The following is a 23099-nucleotide window of genomic DNA, read 5'->3' on the forward strand; positions in this document are numbered from 1 at the left end:
AGCTACCATAAGAACGGAAACAGAAGATTGAAAATATACACCTACACAGTTGAGCAGTTAAAGATAAATACAGCGCTAAGATTTCCCCACCTTGTGTTTTAAAAGATAATTTAGAAGATCTGAACAAATTTCTAAAAACCTTCATAATCACATTTATCCTGATGCACTAATTTAGCACACATTTTTAAAATGATAATTCATTGCATGTTGGTCACAATCTTACATACACAACAGAAGACATAACCTACTTTGTGCTCCTACAGTGAAGTTCAATTGTGAAGTATGCAACAGTTCTATTCTGTTGTAACATGGCTTTTACTACCCTTTATTTTCACTTGTTTTTGGGAGTTATGGCTATATTTCCAGCTATATCATTAAGGGAGACAAACAGTAAAGATAGCATGCTCTTGAAAGTTTGGTTTGATCAAAATCTAGTTTTGAAAAACAACGATTCACAATTAATGATACTTCTTGATTTCCAGAGATAGCTCATAATTTTACGCAATATTCACTGATTGCATTTTAATCCAATACTGTACTAAAATAAGTTTTGAACTTTTTTCAATGCAACATACTGCAATTCAGGATGCAACACTATTTGAAGAATCCAATAACAAAGTGAGAAAAAAAATCCAGTTTGGTCCACTCCTCATCATTCCCCAGATGCTTGCAATTTTTTCTCTTTCATTTATTTATCTAATGCCCTTTTGAAAAAAGTATTGTTGAATCTGTATCCATCATATTATCAAAGAGTACCATTCGGTACAGAAAAATGCTTTTTACCATGTGTCTCTAACTCTTTTGCCAATCAACTTAAACCTGTGTCTTCTTGATTCTTTCAGCTATTAGGAGCAATTTCCCAATGCTCTGTCCAAACCCTTCAAGATCTTGAACATCGGATCTCCTCTTAGCTTCTTCGCTCAAAACAAAACCCACCACTCCAGCTTCAGCAACCTATCCATCAAACTATAATCCCCTCTTGCTTGGAACTACTCCAGCAAATTTCTTCCGCATCCTCACCAAAACCTGTGTCCTTCCAAGTATGGTGCCCAGATTTGGACACAATATTTACAGAAGTTTTGTACTTACTGACAGTCATTAGCTACATTGCTAAAGTATAGGAAAGCAATTTTATACCTTCTTTTTAAGTGGTTAATGCTTCTAAATGACCATGGTAAAAAGAAAATCACATCGATCATATTTCTTCCAAGAAGCATTCTCCACATATTCAGGAGTACACAAACATCAGCTGTACTTCCTTGGGAGATTCACAATAAGGTGAATTTGAGATTTGAGTAGCCAACCTTCCTTTTGCATATTCAGATCTGGATAGTTCCATGTGCTACAAGTTGATCTCATCAACAAACTTATAAACCTTGTTTACCTTGCAAGCTTCATGCAGAAATTGAGTGTATTAAAGCTATCCTGTGGGGCAATGGCTATCATGATCAGATCAATATTTGCTATTTGCCTAGGCTAGGTATAGTGTACAAATACCAGGTTGCTCATCCATTGGCCAACTTGCTCTTGCCCTACATAGCTGTTCTTACACCTGTGATATATTACATCATTTAGTAATATACAAATTAACTGGATAGCTGCTCAAAAAAGTTTGGTCTTTGGATGCGAGTGGTTTTCAAATGTAGAGATAAGGATACTCAACATGTACTTTGTTGGATGTAGCCTTTAAAAGAACATCTTTGTTCTGATCCACACAGAGCTGCTCATTTTGCAAACCATTGCGAGAAAATCCACAAGTATTTGCGGATTATAGCTAGCCTCCACAAATCCAACATCTGAATATCAAAACACAATTGACCTCAAGGATTTTGGAAAAAGGATACTCAACCCGTCGAGGGAAATTTTAGGGAAAAAAATGTACTCCGACTGTTATCAAAAATATAATAACTGTGACTAGATCTCCAGCTAATCTGAAAAAATTGTGTTCAAGTAAAAAGGTGCAAGATTACCCCCATGTTAACACAAGCAAAGCCAAGAAACTGGAATAACTGGAATATTTCTTCACATAATCTCAAAAATAAACAGCACCCCCTAGTTCTGGGCTGACTGACAAGAGGGAACCATCCTTTCTACTTCCACCTTGTCAAAACCATTCAGAATTTTTTTATATCAATCAAGTCACCCTTCACTCTTTTACACTCCAGTGGAAACAAGCCACACTGTCTAACCTTTCCTATAAGGCAACTTGTTTATTCCAGGTATCAATCTAGTCAAGCTACTCTGAAGCATCTCCAATGTATTTCCAGCTTTCCCTGAAAGGAGGAAACCAAAACTACACACAGCATTCAAGTATCTTTATTTAAGCAGGGATAAGCCAAATAATTACAGGCCAATTAGTCTAACATTAGTGGCACAGAAATTATTGGAAAAAAATTCTGAGGGACAGGATTAAACAACACTTTGAAAGGCAAAATTGATCACGGATGGTCAGCATGGAATTGTTGGTGATTGGGGGGCGGGGAGAGGAGGAGGAGGAGGAGGAGAAGAGATCCTGCCCAACTAATTTGAGTTTTTTTTGAAAAAGTAACTAAATATATTGATGTGTAGTTGATGTGGTTTACATAAACTTCAGTAAAGCCTTTGACAAGGTCCCATGTGGAAGGCTGGTCCAAAAAGTTAAGAGCCCATGGCAAGTTGGCAAATTGGATCCAAAATTAGCTTGTTATAGGAGGCAAAGGGTGATCATGGAGGGCTGCTTTTGTGGTTGGAAGCCTGTGACCAGTGGTTTATCATAGGGATCAATGCCGAGGCCTTAGTGTTTGTTATGTACATTCACAACTTGGAAGCAAATGTAGGAGGTATAATTAGGAAGTTTGCAGATGACACAAAAATTGGTGGTGTTGCTCACGAGGGGGATAGTCTTAGACTACAGACCGATATTGATCGGCTGTAAGTTGAGCAGAGCAATGGCAAATGGAATTTAATCCTGATACGGGTGAGGTGATGCATTTTGAGCGACTTAATAGGGTAGGATGTACACAATGAATGACAGGTCCCTAATAAATACTGAGGAATAAAAGGGACCTTGGCATACTACTCCAAAGATCCCCGAAGATGACAGCACAGCTAGACAGGTAGATAAAGGCAAACAGAATGCCTTCATTAGCCAGAGCATAGAACATAGGAGCAGGGGGATCTTGATACAACTTTATAAAACATTGGATAGGCCACAGATGCAACATTGTGTGCAGTTCTGATCAGCACACTACTGGAAGGACATGATTGCAAAGAAGAGGGTGCAGACGAGATTCACAGGATGTTGTCTGGGATGGAAAGATTCAGCTATGAAGGGAGACTGAATAGGCTGGGTTTGCTTTCCCCGGATCAGAGGAGGGACGTGATATAGGTGTACAAAATTATGAGAAACATAGAAAGGATCGATTGTAAGAATCTTTGCCCCACGGCAGAGGTGTCCAAGACCAGAAGGCACGGGCTTAAAAGTAGCAGTAAATGCTTTGGAGGGGATCTAAGGGGAGATTTTTTCACTGACGATGGTGGAAATATTCACCATGCTGCTTGACAGGGTGATGGAGGCAGGTACTCTTGCCACATTTAAAAAGCATCTAGACAAACATTAAAATCACCAAGGCATTGTAGGCTACAGACCAAGTGCTGGTAAATGGTATGAGTATAGAGATTGGTATTTGACGGTCGGCATAAACATAGCAGACCAAAGGGCATGTTTCTGTGCTGTAAGACTATATGGGCTCACCAATGCTCTGTATAACTGATGCACAACATCCTACTTTTATGCTCAATTCTTCTTGTAATAAAAGGATAGTATTCCATTATCCTTAATTACTTGATGTACTGCATACTAACCTTTTACAACTCATGTACCAAATCCCTTTGCACCTTGGAATTCTACAGCTGTTCTCCATTTAAATAATGCTGTGCTATTATGTTCTTCCTACCAAAGTGAACAATTTCACTTTATCCCACATGATGCTTCATCTGCAGGATTTTTGGCCACTCACTTGGTTGTATCTATATCCACCTGATACCTCACCTCCTCTTCAGAACATAAGCTGGAATTTTAATGCCCTTCTCACCCCATGGGAATCAAAGCGAGGGGCGGACAATAGAAAGGTCCAAGTGGGATTTTATGGTTTCAGGATGAGCAAGATTGTAAAATCCTGCCCGTAGTTTCTTTGAGGCTATAGGAATCAAGGGATTAAAGGGGAAAGTAAGATCAGGGTATTGAGTTTGATGATCAGTCAGAATGAGTGGCAGAGCAAACTCAGAAGGACCCAATTGCCTACTTCTGCTTCTATTTTCTATATAAGTTTCCTACCTATCTTGGTGTCATCTGCGAATTTAGCTGCCATGCATGAATTTAGGGCCAGTTACAGACAGCAGAGGGAAGTTGTGTGTGGAACCGGAAGAGATTGGTGAGGCATTGAACTAATATTTCTCTTCGGTGTTCACGCAGGGGGACATGAATGTAGCTGAGGAGAACACTGGGTTGCAGGGGTGTAAACTAGACAGTATTGCAGTTGATAAGGGGGATGTGCTGGATATTCTTGAGGGTTTGAAAATAGATAAGTCCCCTGGTCCGGATGGGATTTACCCTAGGATTCTCTGGGAGGCAAGAGAGATGATTGCAGAGCCTCTGGCTCTGATCTTCAGGTCGTCGTTGGTCTCAGGTATAGTACCGGAAGATTGGAGGATAGTGAATGTTGTCCCATTGTTTAAGAAGGGGAACAGAGACTTCCCCGGGAATTATAGACTGGTGAGTCTTACTTCTGTTGTGGGCAAGGTTTAGAAAAAATTATTAGGGATAGGATTTATAGTTATTTGGAGAGTAATGAATTGATTGGAGATAGTCAGCATGGTTTTGTAGCGGGTAGGTCGTGCCTTACTAACCTTATTGAGTTTTTTGAGAAAGTGACCAAAGAGGTGGATGGGGGAAAGGCAGTTGACGTGGTATATATGGATTTTAGTAAGGCGTTTGATAAGGTTCACCATGGTAGGCTTCTGCAGAAAATGCAGATGTATGGGATTGAGGGTAATCTAGGAAATTGGATCAGGAATTGGCTAGCAGATAGGAGACAGAGGGTGGTGGTTGATGGTAAATATTCGTCATGGAGTTCAGTTACGAGTGGTGTGCCTCAGGGATCTGTTTTGGGGCCACTGCTGTTTGTAATTTTTATTAATGATCTGGATGAGGGTATAGTTGGGTGGATTAGTAAATTTGCTGATGACACCAAAGTCGGAGGTGTGGTAGATTGTGAGGAAGGGTGTCGTAGTTTGCAGGGTGACTTAGACAGGTTGCAGAGCAGGGCCGAGAGGTGGCAGATGGAGTTTAATGCGGAGAAGTGTGAAGTAATTCACTTTGGTAGGAATGACAGATGTGTCGAGTATAGGGCTAATGGGAGGACTCTGAATAGTGTGGATGAACAGAGGGATCTAGGTGTATGTGTACATAGATCCCTGAAAGTAGGGAATCAAGTAGATAAGGTTGTTAAGAAGGCATACGGTGTCTTGGCGTTTATTGGTAGGGGGATTGAATTTAGGAGTCGCAGCGTCATGATGCAACTGTACACAACTCTGGTGCGGCCGCACTTGGAGTATTGTGTGCAGTTCTGGTCCCCACATTATAGGAAGGATGTGGAGGCTTTGGAGAGGGTGCAGAGGAGGTTTACCAGGATGTTGCCTGGTATGGAGGGGAGGTCCTATGAGGAGAGACTGAGGGATTTGGGGTTGTTTTCGCTAGAAAGAAGGCGGCTAAGAGGGGATCTTATTGAAACATATAGAGGTTTAGATAGGGTGGATAGTGATAGCCTTTTTCCTCGGATGGAGAAAGCTAGCAAGAGGGGGCATGGCTTTAAATTAAGGGGGGTTAGTTATAGGACGGATGTCAGGGGTAAGTTCTTTACCCAGAGGGTGGTGAGGGATTGGAATGCCCTGCCTGCTGCAGTTGTAAATGCGCCTAGTTTGGGGCGTTTATGGATGAAAAGGGATTGGTTTAGGTTAGAGGGTCATTGTTTTTTAACTGGTCGGCGCAACATCGTGGGCTGAAGGGCCTGTTCTGCGCTGTAATGTTCTATGCTTTCACTCTCTTCATCTAAGTCATTAAAATAATTTGTAAAAAATTGAAGCTCAAGAACAAACCCCTACATGATTCTACTTGTCACATCCAACCAGAAAACAATTTATGCACACTGTTTTCTGCCAACCAATCTTCTAATATATTACCCTCAACACCATGATCTTTTATTTTCCACAATAACCTTCGATATGTCAGCTTATCAAATGCTTTCAGGAAATCTAAGTACAGCACATCTAAAGGCTCCCCTTCATCCATGTTACTTCTTCAGAGACTTCCAATAAATTGATTAAACAGGATTTCCCTTTCACAAAACCATGTTGGTTCTTCTTGATGATGTAAGTTTCTCCAAATGCCCAGTTAACATCCTTAATGATTAATTTTAACCCCCTTTCCACTAGACATCAAGCTTACTGGCCTATAGCTTTTGGTTTCAGTCTCTTCCTTCTTTAGTTTTATTTGTTACTTTCCAGTCTGATGGAACCATCCCAGAACGTAAGGAATTTTGGAAAGTTAACACCAACACATCTACTACCTCATTAGCCAACATTTTAAAATACTAGGATGAGATCAGCACCCAGAGACTTGACAGCCCGCAGCTCCATCAGTTTGCTGAGTACTGTTTCCCGAGTGACTGCTATTTCATCAAGTTCCCTTCCATCTCTGATTTACATCTATTATTGGAATGCTTTTTGTATTTCGATGGTGAACAAAGAAGCAAATTTTTTTTCATTTCATCCACCAATTTTTATTATCTATTAACTTTTCACTCTCAAGGGAACCACACTCATTTTACTTAATTTTTCCTTTTTAAATACCTGTAGAAACCCTTGTTGTCAGTTATTATATTTTTAGCTAGCAAGAAATTCTAGTTATTGCAATTAAGCAGTTGAGCTAGAGATTCGGAGAACGAGGAACAAACAAGGACAGCAACCTATGTTAGTGTTGATGTCTTTGGGAAGGAACCTACTCGAAAATTTTATGTTTCATCATGCACACTTCAGTTTCCAATTGCTCCTCAAAACTGACAAAAAACATATTCCAGAAAACAATCTGAGCTTTTCTTTGTTTGGGATGAAGAAAACATTAGGTTTCCGGTGACAGGGAATCCTAATTTGGACCACTTGTGCAGCGAGATCACCAAGAGTATAATAGGAATCAGCAAGCTGTACAAATTCACACTAGCCTAAAATTCACAAGTCTGTTTTGTCTTAATGTACAGTTCAAAATCAAATTAGCACACTAACACCATCTAGTGGTTGTTAGTGGCGTGCTTTCACAGTATTTTGCTATGATCTAAGCTCAATTGGCATGCAAGTACGAATCAATGAAAAATGCTGTAGGCTGCATAGGTATTTAGAGGCAAAAAGCAATCTACTCATCACCGCAAAATGGGCCTGCAGCAAATCGGCAGCCTGTTCTACACTACGCCAATTTTTATTTCTCACTGACCTGAAAAATAATGTTAATTTCAAACCAATAGCAACAGAGAGATTAGGAAAGAAGCCTCCAAGGAGAGTTTGAACTACTATTCTGTGAACATTAGTGGAAAGGAACTAGGTGAAAAAAGAACTGGCTGCTGATTTGCTAGGAGCTCAGTTTGCACTCTGATGTGAACCAATCTAACCTTTACTCTGCATTCACTTTTCAAATGATAGACTTAAGTTTTTTCTGCAGCTGAGACCTGACAGCAATGAACACAGGCAAGGATTAAGTTCAAACAGATTGGTTAGACCAGCCACAACTTAAGTCAATCTAGTTCACATTGTAGAACAGTGAATCAAGAAAATTTTGCAACTTCTGCAGTGCCAACCTTTTTTAAACAGTCATGCTTTTTCCACTTTGTGTCATTATTCTAAAGGTTAGTGTCGAGGAAACTCCTAGCTCAGAATAACTCAGGCAGAGACGTTCAGAGTCAGGCATCAGGAGAGTTTATTGTCGTGATACCACGGAGAGTCCACCTCAGTCAACACCGAGAGAACTCTGATTTTTTGAACAAACCCACGCTATTTTTATACAGTGAAACAAACAACTCTGCAAGCAGGTTACAATACTCCCTATTATCCTTACTATCTCTACTACCCCTTTAATCACTGTCCCATTAATTAAATCTATGGTCCTAGGACTTATCTATAGTGTCCTTGGTCTAAATCATCCTACAGTCCCTGTCCCTTGTGACTTACCGTAACTAGATAGAGAAGAAGAATGGTGGTTTATTTTTCTATCCTCCTTAGAGTCAGATGGCCCGTTACCTGGCCTTTAGACCTTGAATGTCTGCTAGGCCCCTGTTTTTCTAACCCTGCCTGCTTCAGCTAGTTTCTTGATTTTCGATATAATGGTGAGTATATAGTGAATCATTAACCCTTTAGCTACTGCTGCAGCTTTAGACCCTGCTGCAGCTTTAGCCCCTACTATAGTAGGTCTGTTTAAAACAGACTTACTTTTCTATGCAACCTAACTGCTTATATGAATCTAATTTCTTCTACCGTTAGTGATTGATAAACTTCTCAAATACTAATAACATGGTAATCAAAGCTAACATTTCGTTAAGATTTATTAAAACATCACCAGTTTCAACAGTGAGATACTCTGCTACCTTTTTTATGCGGCCATACGTGCGAGGTCTGGATCCCACAATACAAAGCATAAATTGGACATAATTTCACTTCAAAACATTATGACTACCAAGATTGCTGAAGGTCCACCTGACAGACCTTGAACTTTTTTAACAATTCTGATTCTCTTACTAGGCTACATAAAGGTACTTTTGAAAAAAGTAAGAACAGCAAGCATCATCACAGTCAGGCTGTACAGTGGCAAGCAACAGATAATTATTGAGACAGTACAACTTCAGAATGGAAGGAAACTTGATGGACATGTGAATAAAAGAATGTTATTGTATATGGAGATTGCAAATTGATATTTTTAGCTTTAATCTGTATATTTCAGGCAGACCATACCTCAATAGAAGCTGAATTTAAAATTACCCCAAAAAGAATGGACAAAAGGTAAACACAAAATTTAGAGAATGCAAAGTCCCTAAGCCAAGCAGTTTCTTCTGGTCCTGTTGCATTAATTGCAGACAGGACTCCACTGAGTCTGTGGATTGGAGACTCTTCTACATTATGGTGCATAGCTTGCTTCTCCCACAAGCACACAGAGGCTGTCAGTAATGCCCCATCTGTGGAGGTTGTGTAAGCAGGGGCCATGGCCAACCCTGAACATGTTAAGGGTGGATTACTCTTTCCGTGGAAGGTTGAAACCAGGCAGCAGTTGTGTTTGAGACCAGGCACTTGTATGTCATGGACAAATGAATGGGGATCATTGGACAAGTGGAATTTGCATTGAGGTCCTGCGTGAGAGGGTTTCTCCAGATCAACCTTCATGATGGGAGCTGTACCTCTGGTGGCTGATTAGATCAGTATGAAATGGCAGGTGGGAGCATTGGGTCAGCGTTCATGCCATACCCCAGCCTGTATCCAGGTTTGTCTGGGGAAGCTAACAATCCTCTGAGCAGACTGAATTTCAAAAAAAAGCTGCACGAGAAAAATCCACACAATGAATCTTCGTCAAAGTCCCAAAGGTGAAAGGAACAACAAAGAAATGAAACTGAACATTTCAGTCTTTAAGAAGCCAGCTGAGATGGGAAACTGAAACTGAAACCCATGGAAAGAAATCAATTCAAGCTGCTTACAGCAGCTGGTGAGTCCACTGAAGATGACTCAAGAAGGGGTCAGATCCAGAAGCTAAGAATAAGCAATGAATACAAGCTGTTTCTACTGCTTCTGTTACTTGGAGAACATTGGTGGATCAACATTATCCAGAGGGAGTTGAGCAGCTTCTGCAGAGACATATGACAGTTGTGGTGAAGACCATGCTCATGAAACTCAAGCTGATTGTATGCTGCTGCTGTCGACTAGGAATCAGACTAGCTCCACAGAGGATCAGACAAAGTTTGAAGCATTTTGAGTCTCACTGTGATCACCAAAACCTGAGTGGACTGCTGAGACAATTTATAAGTTCTGTGTGTTGTCATTGTATCTGCATTTTGATGTACACTTTATAGTTCATGTTCAATACAATTTGCCTGTTAATTATGGTTGTTACAGTACAGGTTAGGTAGTATTTAGTGTTTGCTTTGTTGAGTCTTGTACGTAAAAAAAAGTTTTAAACTATGGAACTGTGTGTGTCTTTATTTTGTTAACATATGTAAAAACAAAATTACTGGTCTCTACCAACACTGTAAAACAGGAAAAAGACAATTAAGTTCTGAGTTACAGAAGTAAATGTTTAAACCAAATGCTGCCAAGTCCCAGAAGGAAAATGACAACTGCTTCTGGTGTTTCCATCAAATTTGGACAAAACAAATAGTGGCCCTAACAAATTTAGCAAATTATACCACCTCTCACTATGGCAGTGGTCCACAACCTTTCTGCAGTCTGCAGACCCTACCTCGATAGAAGCTGAATTTAAAATTACCCTAAAAGGAAAGGACAAAAGGTAAACACAAAGTTTAGAGAATGCAAAGTCCCTAAGCCAAGCAGTTTCTTCTGGTCCTGTTGCATTTAGTGCAAATAGGCCTCCACTGAGTCTGTGGATTGGAGATTCTTCTACATTATGGTGCATAGCTTGCTTCTCCCACAAGCACATAGAGACTGTCACTAATGCCCATCTGTGGAGGTTGTGTAAGCAGGGGCCATGGCCAACCCTGAACCTGTTACAGGTGGATTACTCTTTCTGTGGAAGTTTGAAACCAGGCAGCAGTTGGGTTTGAGACCAGGCACTTGTATGTCATGTCTAATGATCCCCATTCATTTGTCCAAGTGGAATTTGCATTGAAGTCCTGCGAGGGAGGGTTTCTCCAGATCAACCTTCATGATGGGAGTTGTACCTTTGGTGGGTTGATTAGATCAGTACGAAATGGCAGGTGGGAGCATTGGGATAGTGTTCATGCCATACCCCCATCTGTATTCAGGTTTGTCTGGGGAAGCTAACGATCCTATCAGCAGACTAAATTTCAAAAGGAAGCTGCACAAGAAAACATGTCTCACATCCTGGTGGGATTGCCCCCTTTTGATTATATTCTTACTTATCCAATTACAGCCAAATCATTCCCAGTGGCTTGGCATCCTCCCATGTACTGTTACCTCTAGAATTTCTCCAAGGATGCCCTCCTTTATTGGCAACTGCACCTTCAACCATCTCAATCTACCTCCCTCCTCATTAGACCCTCTGTACCACCCACCTATTTAGCCAAGTTTTTGCATTAATCACCCCATCTCACAAACCCAGCAAATGTTCCTGCTTTGTCTTACCATTCGTTTTTGTCTGATTAAGTTCTTAGACACGTTGGAAAGTTTCTCTCCATTAATGGCATAATACAAAAGCAAGTTGCAGCTCAGAATGAACCGTGGGTCAAAATTATGTGTGCATCAAGTGCAAATATGTTGAGAACAAACAATGTATGTTTGCATGCAGTCTGCCCCAATATCCTGGCACCTTTGCATAGCCTTGGAGTACAGTCATTTTTTTCCTCATATTTTCTGTCGATGTCCTTACTTTATGTTGCTATTTGTAAATTAAGACATTTTTTGTTAGTGACTTTAGCTTCATTGGACACCTCGCCATTAACCTTTATTTTATTCCTGTTGTAACTTTTTTGTTTAGTTCAATGGATGAACTCAGTCCATTATGTTTTTCACTGCAGTGACCCCAGATTAATCATAGTAATCTGAGCATTAAATTGGACATCAGCATTGTCACTTCACTGTTTTATTAGTTAACATTTTTCTTCAATTTATTTAGGCCAAATCATTTTATTTCTCTGCAGTTTCCCTTCTTCAATCAGTTTTTTTCCCCCTCCAATCAGCTTTATTTTCTCTTTGTGGTCACTCAACCCTATCCAGAGAAAATTTGATCAGAGAAATTGAGAGTAGAGGACACAGCCTTTGCAACAACTACAAAATGGACTGAGAAAATAAAGACAGAAATGCAACCCAAGTACTTGCACAGTTTTCTGTGCTGTCAATAAGTTACTTATTGAAAGTCACTGCAAAGGGAGTGAAAAAAAGTCCAAGATGGAAGACAAAGGAAGACCATAAAAAAGGCGATAACCAACGGAGCATTCGCCAATAACAGTTTTCATAAGCAAGTAAGTTGGTACAAGAGTGATTTCTAGCATAGCGACCAGGAGTTGCGAGAGCGACATAAGTAGGAAAGGAGTACCATTCAAAGTAGATTGGGGAGGACATTGGGAGAAAAGACACAATGGGCTACCGATCATCCTTTGAAGCAGACAATATAAATGATCATGGCCACATGAAGAATACAGCATAGCAAGGAATATGCTATCCAGAGGGACAAATTAGAACACTGAGGGACAAACATTAAAAAGCTTACAGATGGCAATTCTACAAGTATTAGTAACACATTACATCTAGAGGCACAGATGGCAACAGGAATTACTAAATCGTGATACATAAAAATGGCCCATCCAGAACAATGTACATGAATGTAATTTACAAGCAACAAGGCCTTCAAGAAGAGATACCTACAAAGTGAAGATAGGCATGTGAGGGCTGAAGGAAGGAGGATTATGAAAATTCCTGGCTAGCTATATTTAGTAAATTTAAAAAAGGATTTGCTTTGGACTACAAAAAAAGAGAATAAATCTCCAGTTCAGTCTCATTTAAAATGATTACATTCTTTATCGTTCCTTTCCATATGAACTTTCAGCTGGAACTGTTTCTATAACATGAAAAGAAATTAGGACCTTAGCTTAAGCAATGCACAAATTCCACTAGTATTAGCAATCAACCTTAAAGAAGGGGAGAGCTTATACGTACAAGTTATTGATCATTAACAAAATCTAATCAGGTTGAAATGATATGGCTAGTATTTCAAGTTAGAGAAATGATACTGTATGTAGTTGTGTACTTCAGAAACAAAGTGGGGTTTTAGATCTATGAATGCCACTGCCATTGAGGGAGGGTGTCATTTCATTCGGAAGCCCATAAGGCATAATTCCAGGCCTGATCTCATATTTATCATCAACCAGTAAGGATTGTCATGCACTTCCATTTGAGGAATACAGAAAGTTTAAAAAAAGGCCAACCATAGAAAACTTTCAGTGTGACTTGGGAAGTACAGCAAGTACTTAGACAAACACCAGCACACAACTTCAAATGACACTGATGAGAGAGTTCAGTTTGACAACACAAATTTTGAGTGTGTCAGTCATAATAGACATCCTCTGAAAACATGGTACCTTGTATCTCTGGAATAGATTAAATGGAAATTGAAAGGAGCAGGAGGAAGGAAAGAATTACAAATTTTTAAAGAGGTCACAATTTTGTCAAATAGATTGTACCAAACAAGTAGCTAAGAGATAAGGACCAGACCAGAGGTGCAAAACATAATGTATGATGGCAGGGATGGGTGGTCAGGGCTGATGAAGGACCCATATGCAATTGAAAATGAGGATAAACAGAAGATAGCGACATAAGGGAGATTTTGTGGGACAGTGAATAAGGCCCCGGCCTCGGAGCCAGAAGTTCTGGGTTCAAGTTTCACTCCAGGGCACGATGGCCAAGGAAGGTACATTCACAAGTCAGCCAAACAGATTTGAGTATTAACTTGCAAGAGCTTCCAGAATACTTCAATGGAGGCAGTAAAGGCAGGAGAAATTCCTGGTAAGCCACTTGATGGAAAGAAATTGGAGCCTTGTCTATGCATAGTTCCAGGATCACAACACGCATAAAATGTATATTGCCACAGCAACTCTGATACCTTCGGTGACCAGTGGCTCAGCTGGCTGGATGCCTGTGTGGATCAGATTGGTGTCAATCCCCATTATGGCTGGGATGCATTTGGGATCTACCTTCTTGCCCTACCCATGGTCAAAGTTGTGGCCATGTGGGTCAGACTAGCCTTCTAGCAGAGAACTCAAGAAGCAGCAGCTGAATAGGAATGTAGCAGCAGTAGTAAACCATCTAGCCCCTCAAGAATATTCTACCATTTAATGAGATCATGGCTGATCTGCCACCCAACTCCATATACCTGCCTTTGCTCATATCCCTTAATACCTTCGGCCAATAAAATTCTATCGATCTCAAATTTTAAATTAGCTGATCAAAAACCATTTGCCAATTGCAGAAGAAAGTTCCAAACTTCCAGCAGCTTGTGTATGTAGAAGTATTTCCTAAATTCACTCCTGAAAAGTGTCGCTCCATTTTTTTTAAAAAAAAACAATGCCCTCTGGTCTCAGACTTACCAACCAGCAGCAATGGTTTCTGTCTATCTACTCTCAATGCTTTCTATTAGCATTAAAAAAAATCACATCACCCCTTAACCTAAATTTAATGGAATGTAACCTTAGTTACATTCGTTAGAGTTTAGAAGAATGAGGGGAGATCTCATTGAGACGTATAAGATGATGAATGGGATGGATAGGATAGAGGTGGAGAGACTCTTCCCGCTCAGAAAGGACAGTAGGACTAGGGGGCACAGCTTCAAAATAAAGGGGGGGCAGTTTAGAACGGAGTTGAGGAAGAACTTCTTCACTCAAAGGATGGTGAATCTCTGGAATTCTCTGCCCGTTGAAGTGGTGGAGGCTACCTCGCTAAATATTTTTAAGAAGCGGGTTGATGAGTTTTTGATAAGAGAGGGGATTAGGGGTTATGGGGAGAGGGCAGGAATGTGGAACTGAGCCACGACAGATCAGCCATGATCTTATTGAATGGCGGGGCAGGCTCGAAGGGCCAGATGGCCTACTCTTGCTCCTATTTCTTATGTTCTTATGTTCTTAGTTTCTTTAAACTCTCCTTAACAATTCCAGATACATTCACACTGCAGTCCATCCAAAGCCAATACAGTTTTCTGTAAGATGTGCTTCTCAAGACTACTCAGTACTTCAAATGTGGCCTAACCTAAGGATCTGTACAGCTGAAACACGAAAAAAGCTGAAGCGTGTGCTATTTAGAGCATTCCAACATTTTGGGAGTATTCCTAAAACCAAGAAACCAACAATATCATCCAACATCAAGCACGCATCATGCATGCCAAAACTTAAATGAAGCAAAGTTCTAGATATATGTAAGGCCCTGAAAATGGGTAAATTCCTTGAACTGAACAAACTGCTTCCAGGGTACTAAGAAAGTCAAGCAAAAAGATTTGTGAAATATCCAGGCATTTTCAATTACCTCAATTAGACTCTGTCAGACAAAGAAAAACACAACTCCTGCATTCAAGAAAGGTGAAAGCACAATAACTTACAATTGTTGATAATGATCAATACCCAATAATTGTATAAATAATGGAAGCCATAAGAAGGATTCATTTGCATAAAAATATCCTGAGCCAGTGCTGATTGATATTTTAGTCATATGTAGCTAAAATGACAATCCAGGTAAATTATATTTGACTAAAAAAAAGACACATGACATGTCATTACCGCATTCATTCTTGCGCAGCATAAATATGCATTTATTTCCAAAATAGTCATTTCAAAAGTTTATACAAAAGCAAAATACTGTGGATGCTGGAAATCAGAGAAGAAAAAGACTGAAAACTCAGCAGGTCATGCAGCATCTGTGGAGGGAAACTGAGTTAACATGTCAGATCAATTACCTTTCATCAGTACTGAAGAAAGATTATAAAAGATTTATATGTCAGTAAAAGTAAACGTCAAACTTTATTTTAGAAGGCAGGGAGAAAAAGAGAGAGGGGGGCAATAGAAATAGACTGAATTCAAAAGATGCAGCCAAGGACTTTTGAAAGGAAAAAGTCCAGCTGGGTGTAAACAAAGTGGTGTGAACAGGTGTATTTTAAAAATTAGGATAAGCATGTCCTTCGTGTATAGAACTGATCTTGTCAACAGTTACATGCAAATGTTAAATTCCACTGTAGTGATGAATAGTAACAAACAACATTTGGACTATATTGCACAAGACGGTGCCATTGTCAAAATATACAAACTAAAGATACTCAACATGAATTAAAAAGTGCTAAAAACAGTTCTTCAGAGAGACTGTAATACACCACGATTTAAAGTAAAACAATGCTGAATTATGCTAGATGCTTCCAAAAATCAGTATTTGAAAGCTAATTTACGATACAATGCATTTTTTAGATAAAACAGTACTTCTACTGTTTACAATTTAAATAGAAGGCTATTAGAATTGGTTTATGTACCTTTGCAATTATTTTGAACTCACCTCAACCTCATCCCCTTCACTAATCTCCTTTTTGAGATCAGAAGGGGGTGGTAATCGCACATCACAGAAAGGAATCCGACGTGCCGGTTGCCAACTATTGAAAAGGAAAAATAGTTCTAAATCAGAAAAAATGTTCAAACAAATATGATTTCTATTACAGTATCCTACAATTTCCTTCTTTTAGGACCAAGGCATTAACATGTATGAAATTATGTATTTTACAGGTTCCTATAAACACATTACAATATTTTACAACTTGCCCTACGTCACTTTTTAATGAAAAGGTGTTACACAATTAGCCTTTACATTAAAAGCAAAACAGCTATTTTGCAAAAGTTGCAGAAGGACCAAATAAGTAATTATTCCATCCCATAAAATGTCAGCTGTGCTTGTGGTGAGGAAGACAAGAAAGAGAAAAAGAGGTAACAGAATGATGGCTCCCATTCAGAAGCAATAATTATACCTGTGGGTACAGGGCACTTCGATTAAAACAAACAGGCCTAAGAGACCTAAGTTTTCTAGCAGCTCTTAGATGTAGATATTTAAAATGTTATTCCTTGAGTATAAAATACTTACTTGTTCTCAAAGGTAACAGCAAGTGAATCTTCAAACACATCTTTAACGAATGCCTACAAAAAAATTTAAAACTGGAATTTACAGTGCGTTATTATTCTGCATATCAAAACTCATTTAAAGGTACGTGGAAAAATATGGTCAACTGAATTGCTAGATCCCAAGAAGCTAGTGATTTCTTGTACTGAGATGTTAATTCCATCATTGGTATCACATTCTTAATCCACTTCAACACTTTTGTTCAATCACAAAGCTAAGCTCCGTTACCAGGATGAAAAGGCGACTTGCAACCAAATATAAATAGCATAATCGAATAAAGTCAAGAGCAAGTTTGATACAGAGTTCATCAAAAATTCATGCTCTAATTTTGAGAACAAATGTGCAAATAGCTAAAGGAATACTTTTTGCAAATAAACATGCCTTATGTATCTTTCTTCAGTGGATTTAGACAGCAAATGGGTTATATGACCCTGGAAAATCATTACGAGGCACAGGCTCTGTCATTGTTTCCAAATCCCTCCACGGCCTCACCTCCTGATCTCTCGTGCTTCAGCCCCACAACTCTCCAAAACATTACAGCTCGTCAAATTCTGGTCTTGAGCATCCCTGATTTTAATTGCTCCAACAGCTGCCTAGGTTTTATGCCCTAAAATTTACTCTTTCAAACTCTCTCCCTTTCTACCTCACTTTCCTCCCATAAGACAGTTTTTAAAACCTACCTCTTCAAACAAGTCACCTTTTGTGGCTTGGTACCATTTTGCTTTATAATTCACCTGTGGACTGCCATGGTCATATAATGCTAAAAGCACGATATAAATACAACTAGCTGTTGTTGGATTACACATTCCAGTGTATTCTATTATTTCTTGTTCCTCAAGCTATTTTACAAGAAGTGAAGAAGAAAAACTTTGGCCCAGATCTTCCAGACTCTGGATTGGAATGCCCAAAAATTCCATGGTGGCACAGTGGTTAGCTCTGCTGCCTCACAGCTCCAGGGACTTGGGTTCAATGCCCAGCTTGGGTCACCGTCTGTGTGGATTCTGCATGTTCTCCGAGTTTGTGCAGCTTTCCTCCGGGTGCTCCATTTTCCTCCCTTAGTCCAAAAACGTGCAGGTTAAATGCATTGGCCATGGCAAATTGCCCCTTGGAGTCCCGAAATGCACAGGTTGGAAGGATTACCAGGGTGACTATTCAGGATTACAGGATAGGCCCTGGGTGGGACTGTAGTCGGTACAGACTCGATGGGCCAAATGACCTCCTTCTGCACTGTAGGGATTCTATGATCCTTAATCTCCTGTTCAAAAGAAAAAGGGAGCAATGCCTGTCTTCACCAACAGTGTTACGGGGAAACAGTTACATTGAAAATATGCTCCGCATTTCACAAACGTGGAGCTCCAGCACGACACAAATTAGTAAGAGAGTGGAGTGGCAATCAGATGATGATTGATGCTCCTCAGAAAATTCAGGCCTTCCTTTAAAAAGCACTGGTAAGATTTGTTAATTTAAAACGTTTGTGAATTCCCTAATGCCAACTTAATAAATATGGTTTCATTTGGTATAAAATGATTAGAAAACCTTCAATCTGCTCTATTCTATCTCTACCCTTAATATATTTATAGCAAAGATTAGGCGAGATGGTTTGTCAAAGTACTATCATAACAAAACAAGGCCCACGATATTGAGCATTACTTTACGATTTAAATTACTCTCCACTTCTGCCCATCTTAGAACATCCCATTGAAACAACTTTAAAATTCAATACTGAATTGCCAATCCAACTTGATTCATACCTATTTACCTTTGTTCACTTTTGCGTTTCAGTGATAAGCGCAACCTCCCATCTCCCACCATGACCTATCCTATTTCCTAATTACTAAGTTTTGTAAACCAAGGATAAAAATTCTGATAGCTCACGATGGTGAAACCTTAAGGCTTTCAAATATATCTGTACTAGACATTTATACATCCTTGTAGGATGGAAGGATATCTGACCCTACTTGAAGCTAAAATCTTGAATCATTCCTTGCATAGATTACATCTTCCTTCAGGATTTCCATTTAGAAAAGCAATTTCATCAAGGACAATGAGTCCTCCAACACTCATTCATATCCTTATTGCTTTGCTCTGCTTATCCAATATTGCTCTATTCCAATATTTAAATTAGAGCCTTTTCTCTCAATCTTGTTGTCACTATCAATTTAATATTAGAGACAAATTGTTGACCATAGCAACAAGAGTTAGGAATGAAGTCAGGAGAGAGTGCTGCTATTTAAATTCCTGGTGTCGAAGGAGCAATTGCACACAAGCTGAAATTGGAAAAAAGGGACAAAGTATATTTGTTGGTACTAGCTGATACAAAAGTTAAGTATTTTGATGGATGAACGCTTTGTAATATTAATGCTCATCTTCTACAACATGGGAGTGAAATTTTAGGAAGTTACCTTGCATGCAATATGACTATGCTCAATTCTCATGTTTGGCGTAATATTGTAGGTTAGGATCAGAAGAGAAACATCATCTTTGTAAATTGCGGTATATATGTCATCCTTCAGATTTCCCAAGATTAATACAATTAAACTTAAATATTTTTACTGTCAAGTTCAGGGGTCCTAAGAACTGCTGCCAAGTCTAAGTAGACAAACAACTGTTCTGTATAATTGTGCAAAACCCAAAACAGCATTTTAAACCTGAAGATCAGATCCAAAGTTTAGATACTGCATCTCATCAATTAAAAACTAAGGAAGTACTTTCATTGTAAAATATTACCTCAGATGTAGCTGGAAGTAAGGACTGCTAACCAAGCCTACGTAACTTGAGTTTCTCTATGTCTGTAACCACATGTATTTTGCCTGATGCTCCAAAACCATCACTTCCATTTCCAATTGATTTCTCTTTCTTCTATCCCTATTATGCCTCCCTTCATTTCTCCCCTCCTTAGGTACTCTGCCTCCCAAATCTCCACACCAACCCTTCAATACTTTTTGACCTTCATGTTCTCCTGTCACCATCCTAAGCTTGATTCCCTCTTTGATTAGCCTACAGTTTCTATCTGTGCCTCTTTTGGCTTCCAAAAGACCACTGAGGTACTCAGCACTAATTCATTACCAACTCAAACTATCCCATTCCGCTCTCGTGGTACAGCCTGCCCTGCATGTCCACTGAGGGCTTATCTTGCCAAGCTCATTCCATCCAACTCACAACTTCCAATTCAGAACTTGTGGACTTTTCCAGAAGATAATTTCTCAACACTCCTCTCCACATCTTCCTCCAAAATATCCACTCACTTGTGAACAAGACCTTTGGCATCCATAAACTTCTTGTAGATACAGTGACAAAGCAGTAATGTTACTGGATGAGTTATCCAAAGGACCAACCTAATGCTCTGGGAACATGGGTTCAAATCCCACCATCGCAGAGTTCCATTAATAAATCTGGAATTGAAAAGGCTTGGACAGAGATAGAATCAAGCAGGCTAGGAAGGTGTTTGTCTGAAGTAAGGGGAAATATGAAGATATCAGGCAGATAATTGGACGAATAAACTGGAAGGAGGCATTCTTGGGGAAAAGTACAGAAGGAAGGTGGCGGATATTCAAGGAACGTTTGACTGGAGCTCTGCACGATAACGTTCCGATGAAACAAGGAGGTTTTGGTAGGGCGCGGGAACTGTGATGCACAAAGGTTGTGGTGAACCTAGTCACAAAGAAAAGAAAGGTGTGTAAAAGGTTCAGAGAGCCAGGAGATGTTAAGGATCTAGAGGAGTATAAGGCTTGTAGAAAAGGAAATTAGGAGAGCCAGAAGGGGTCATGAGAAGGCCTTGGCAGGTAAGATTAAGGAGAATCCCAAGGCCTTCTACAAATATGTGAAAAGTAAAAGGATGAGAAGAGAAGGGATAGGACTTACAAAAGGTGAAGGGGGAAAGTCTGTGTGGAACCAGAAGAAATGGCAGAGGTGCTTAATGAGGACCTTGCCTCGGTATTCACAATGGAAAGTGATCTGGGAGGTTGTACTACAGGTTTGCGGCAGTCTAAAAAGATTGAGTATGTGGATGTTAAGGAAGAGGATGTGTTAGAACTTTTAAACTCTATCAAGATAGACAAGCCGCCGGGACCGGATGGGATGTACCCCAGGTTACTGTGGGAGGTGAGGGAAGTAATTGCAGAGCCCCTGGCGATGATCTTTGCGTCGTCGATGGAGACAGGAGAGGTTCCGGAGGATTGTGGATGTGGTTCCTATTTTCAAGAAAGGGAACAAGGATAGCCTGGGAAATTACCGATCGGTGAGTCTGACCTCAGTGGTTGGTAAGTTGATGGAAAGGCTTCTGAGGGACAAGATTTATGAGCATTTGGAGAAGTTTAGAATGATCAGAAATAGTCAACATGGTTTTGTCAAGGGCAGATTGTGCCTTACGAGCCTAGTTGAGTTCTTTGAGCATGTGACTGAACACATTGACGAAGGAAGAGCGGTTGACGTGGTTTACGTGGACTTCAGCAAGGCGTTTGATAAGGTCCCCCATGCAAGACTTATTGAGAAGGTGAGAGCGCATAGGATCCAGGGGGCTTTGGCCTTGTGGATCCAGAACTGGCTTGCCTGAAGAAGGCAGAGAGTGGTTATGGATGGGGTTTTTTCTGCATGGAGGTCAGTCACCAGTGGAGTGCCCCAGGGATCTGTTCTAGGACCCTTGCTGTTTGTCATTTTCATAAATGACCTGGATGAGGAAGTGGAGGGATGGGTTAGTAAGTTCACCGATGATACGAAGGTTGGAGGTGTTGTGGATGGTCTGGAGGGACGTCAGAAAGTTGCAGCGGGACATAGATAGGATGCAAGACTGGGCGGGGAAGTGGCAGATGGACTTCAACGCAGATAAATGTGTAGTGGTCCATTTTGGCAGGACCAATGGGATGAAGGAATACAATATCAAGGGTAGGGGTATTAGTTGGGTTGAAGAGCAGAAGGATCTTGGGGTCCAGGTCCATAGGACTCTTAAATCGGCCTCGCAGGCGGAGGATGTGGTCAAGAAGGCGTATGGTGTACTGGCCTTCGTTAATCGAGGGATTGAGTTTAGGCGTCGGGAGGTAATGCTGCAACTTTATAAGACCCTTGTCAGACCCCACTTGGAGTGCTGTGCGCAGTTCTGGTCACCTCACTATAGGAAGGACATGGAAGCTATTGAAGAGGGGATTTACAAGGATGTTGCCTGGATTGGGAGGCACGCCTTATGAAGATCGGTTGAGGGAGCTGGGACTCTTCTCCCTGGAGAGACAAAGGTTGAGAGGCAACCTGATAGAGGTTTATAAGATGTTGAGAGGAATAGATAGGGTGGATTCTCAGAGGCTATTTCCCCGGGTTGAAATGGTCACTACGAGAGGACACAGATTTAAGGTGCAGGGAAGCAAGTACAGAGGAGATGTCAGGGGTAAGTTTTTCACTCAGAGGGTGGTGAGTGAATGGAATCGGCTGCCGTCGGTGGTGGTAGCGGCGAACTCGCTGGGGTCTTTTAAAAGACTTCTGGATGAATATATGGGATCTAATGGGATTGGGGGTTATAGATAGGTCTATGGCTTAGTAGGTATAGATGTGATTGGCACAACTTATGGGCCGAAGGGCCTGTTTGTGCTGTAGTGTTCTATGAAAGCTAGTTGCAGTGACTGCAACCATGAAACTTCCAGATGCTATTTTAAAAAACACATCAAGTTTACCAAAGTCCTTTAGAAGAAAATCTGCCATCCTTACCAGGTCTGGGCTAAATGTGACTCCAGACCCACAACAATGTGGTTGACGCTTAACTGCCCTCTGAAATGGCACAGCAAGCTACTCAGTTGTGGTAATTAGGGATGGGCAACAAATATCGTTTTTACCACTGTCACCCAGACTGCTTGAAAGAATAAAAACAATTGCCTCAAGATCTTGATGGAGACCTTGCTGAGGCTGTGATGGCAGCTCCCCCCGCTCCCCCCCCCCCCCGCAAAATGAAACCTCCCATCTGCCACCACACACATATACACCCCCACCCCCAGTATGGCTTCCATTACTTGCTCAAAAAACCATCATGTGGTAGTGTGGCGCTCACCATCAAATCACATCTTTGTTCCTTACTCCTACTTTGAAACTCATCTTGTCCCATCCCTCATTTAAAATCTTTGTTCTCTAAAAACCCATTCAAATACCATAAAAATTTTATCACCGAGATATCTTCACTTCTTCCCTTAGCTACTATATTAAGCAAATTCTGACTCGCAGTGATT

At 40.4% G+C, this 23099-nt stretch overlaps 1 protein-coding gene across 4 annotated transcripts in view; it reads right to left on the reverse strand.

The window, feature by feature from the left end:
- The window catches only part of fxr1 (FMR1 autosomal homolog 1), a 73492-nt gene that overhangs the window by 45914 nt on the left and 4479 nt on the right, over window positions 1–23099 (reverse strand). For all 4 annotated transcript variants that reach the window (XM_080185748.1, XM_080185747.1, XM_080185751.1 and 1 more), the window contains exons 2-3: window positions 16861–16913; window positions 16285–16378 (exon numbers count right to left, since the gene is read on the reverse strand). In XM_080185748.1, the coding sequence (XP_080041874.1) occupies window positions 16285–16378; window positions 16861–16913 (147 nt within the window). The remainder of the gene's footprint in view (window positions 1–16284; window positions 16379–16860; window positions 16914–23099) is intronic.

This window comes from Carcharhinus amblyrhynchos, chromosome 3 (assembly GCF_965287045.1).
Source record: "Carcharhinus amblyrhynchos chromosome 3, sCarAmb.v2.hapA, whole genome shotgun sequence".
Lineage (NCBI taxonomy): Eukaryota > Metazoa > Chordata > Chondrichthyes > Carcharhiniformes > Carcharhinidae > Carcharhinus > Carcharhinus amblyrhynchos.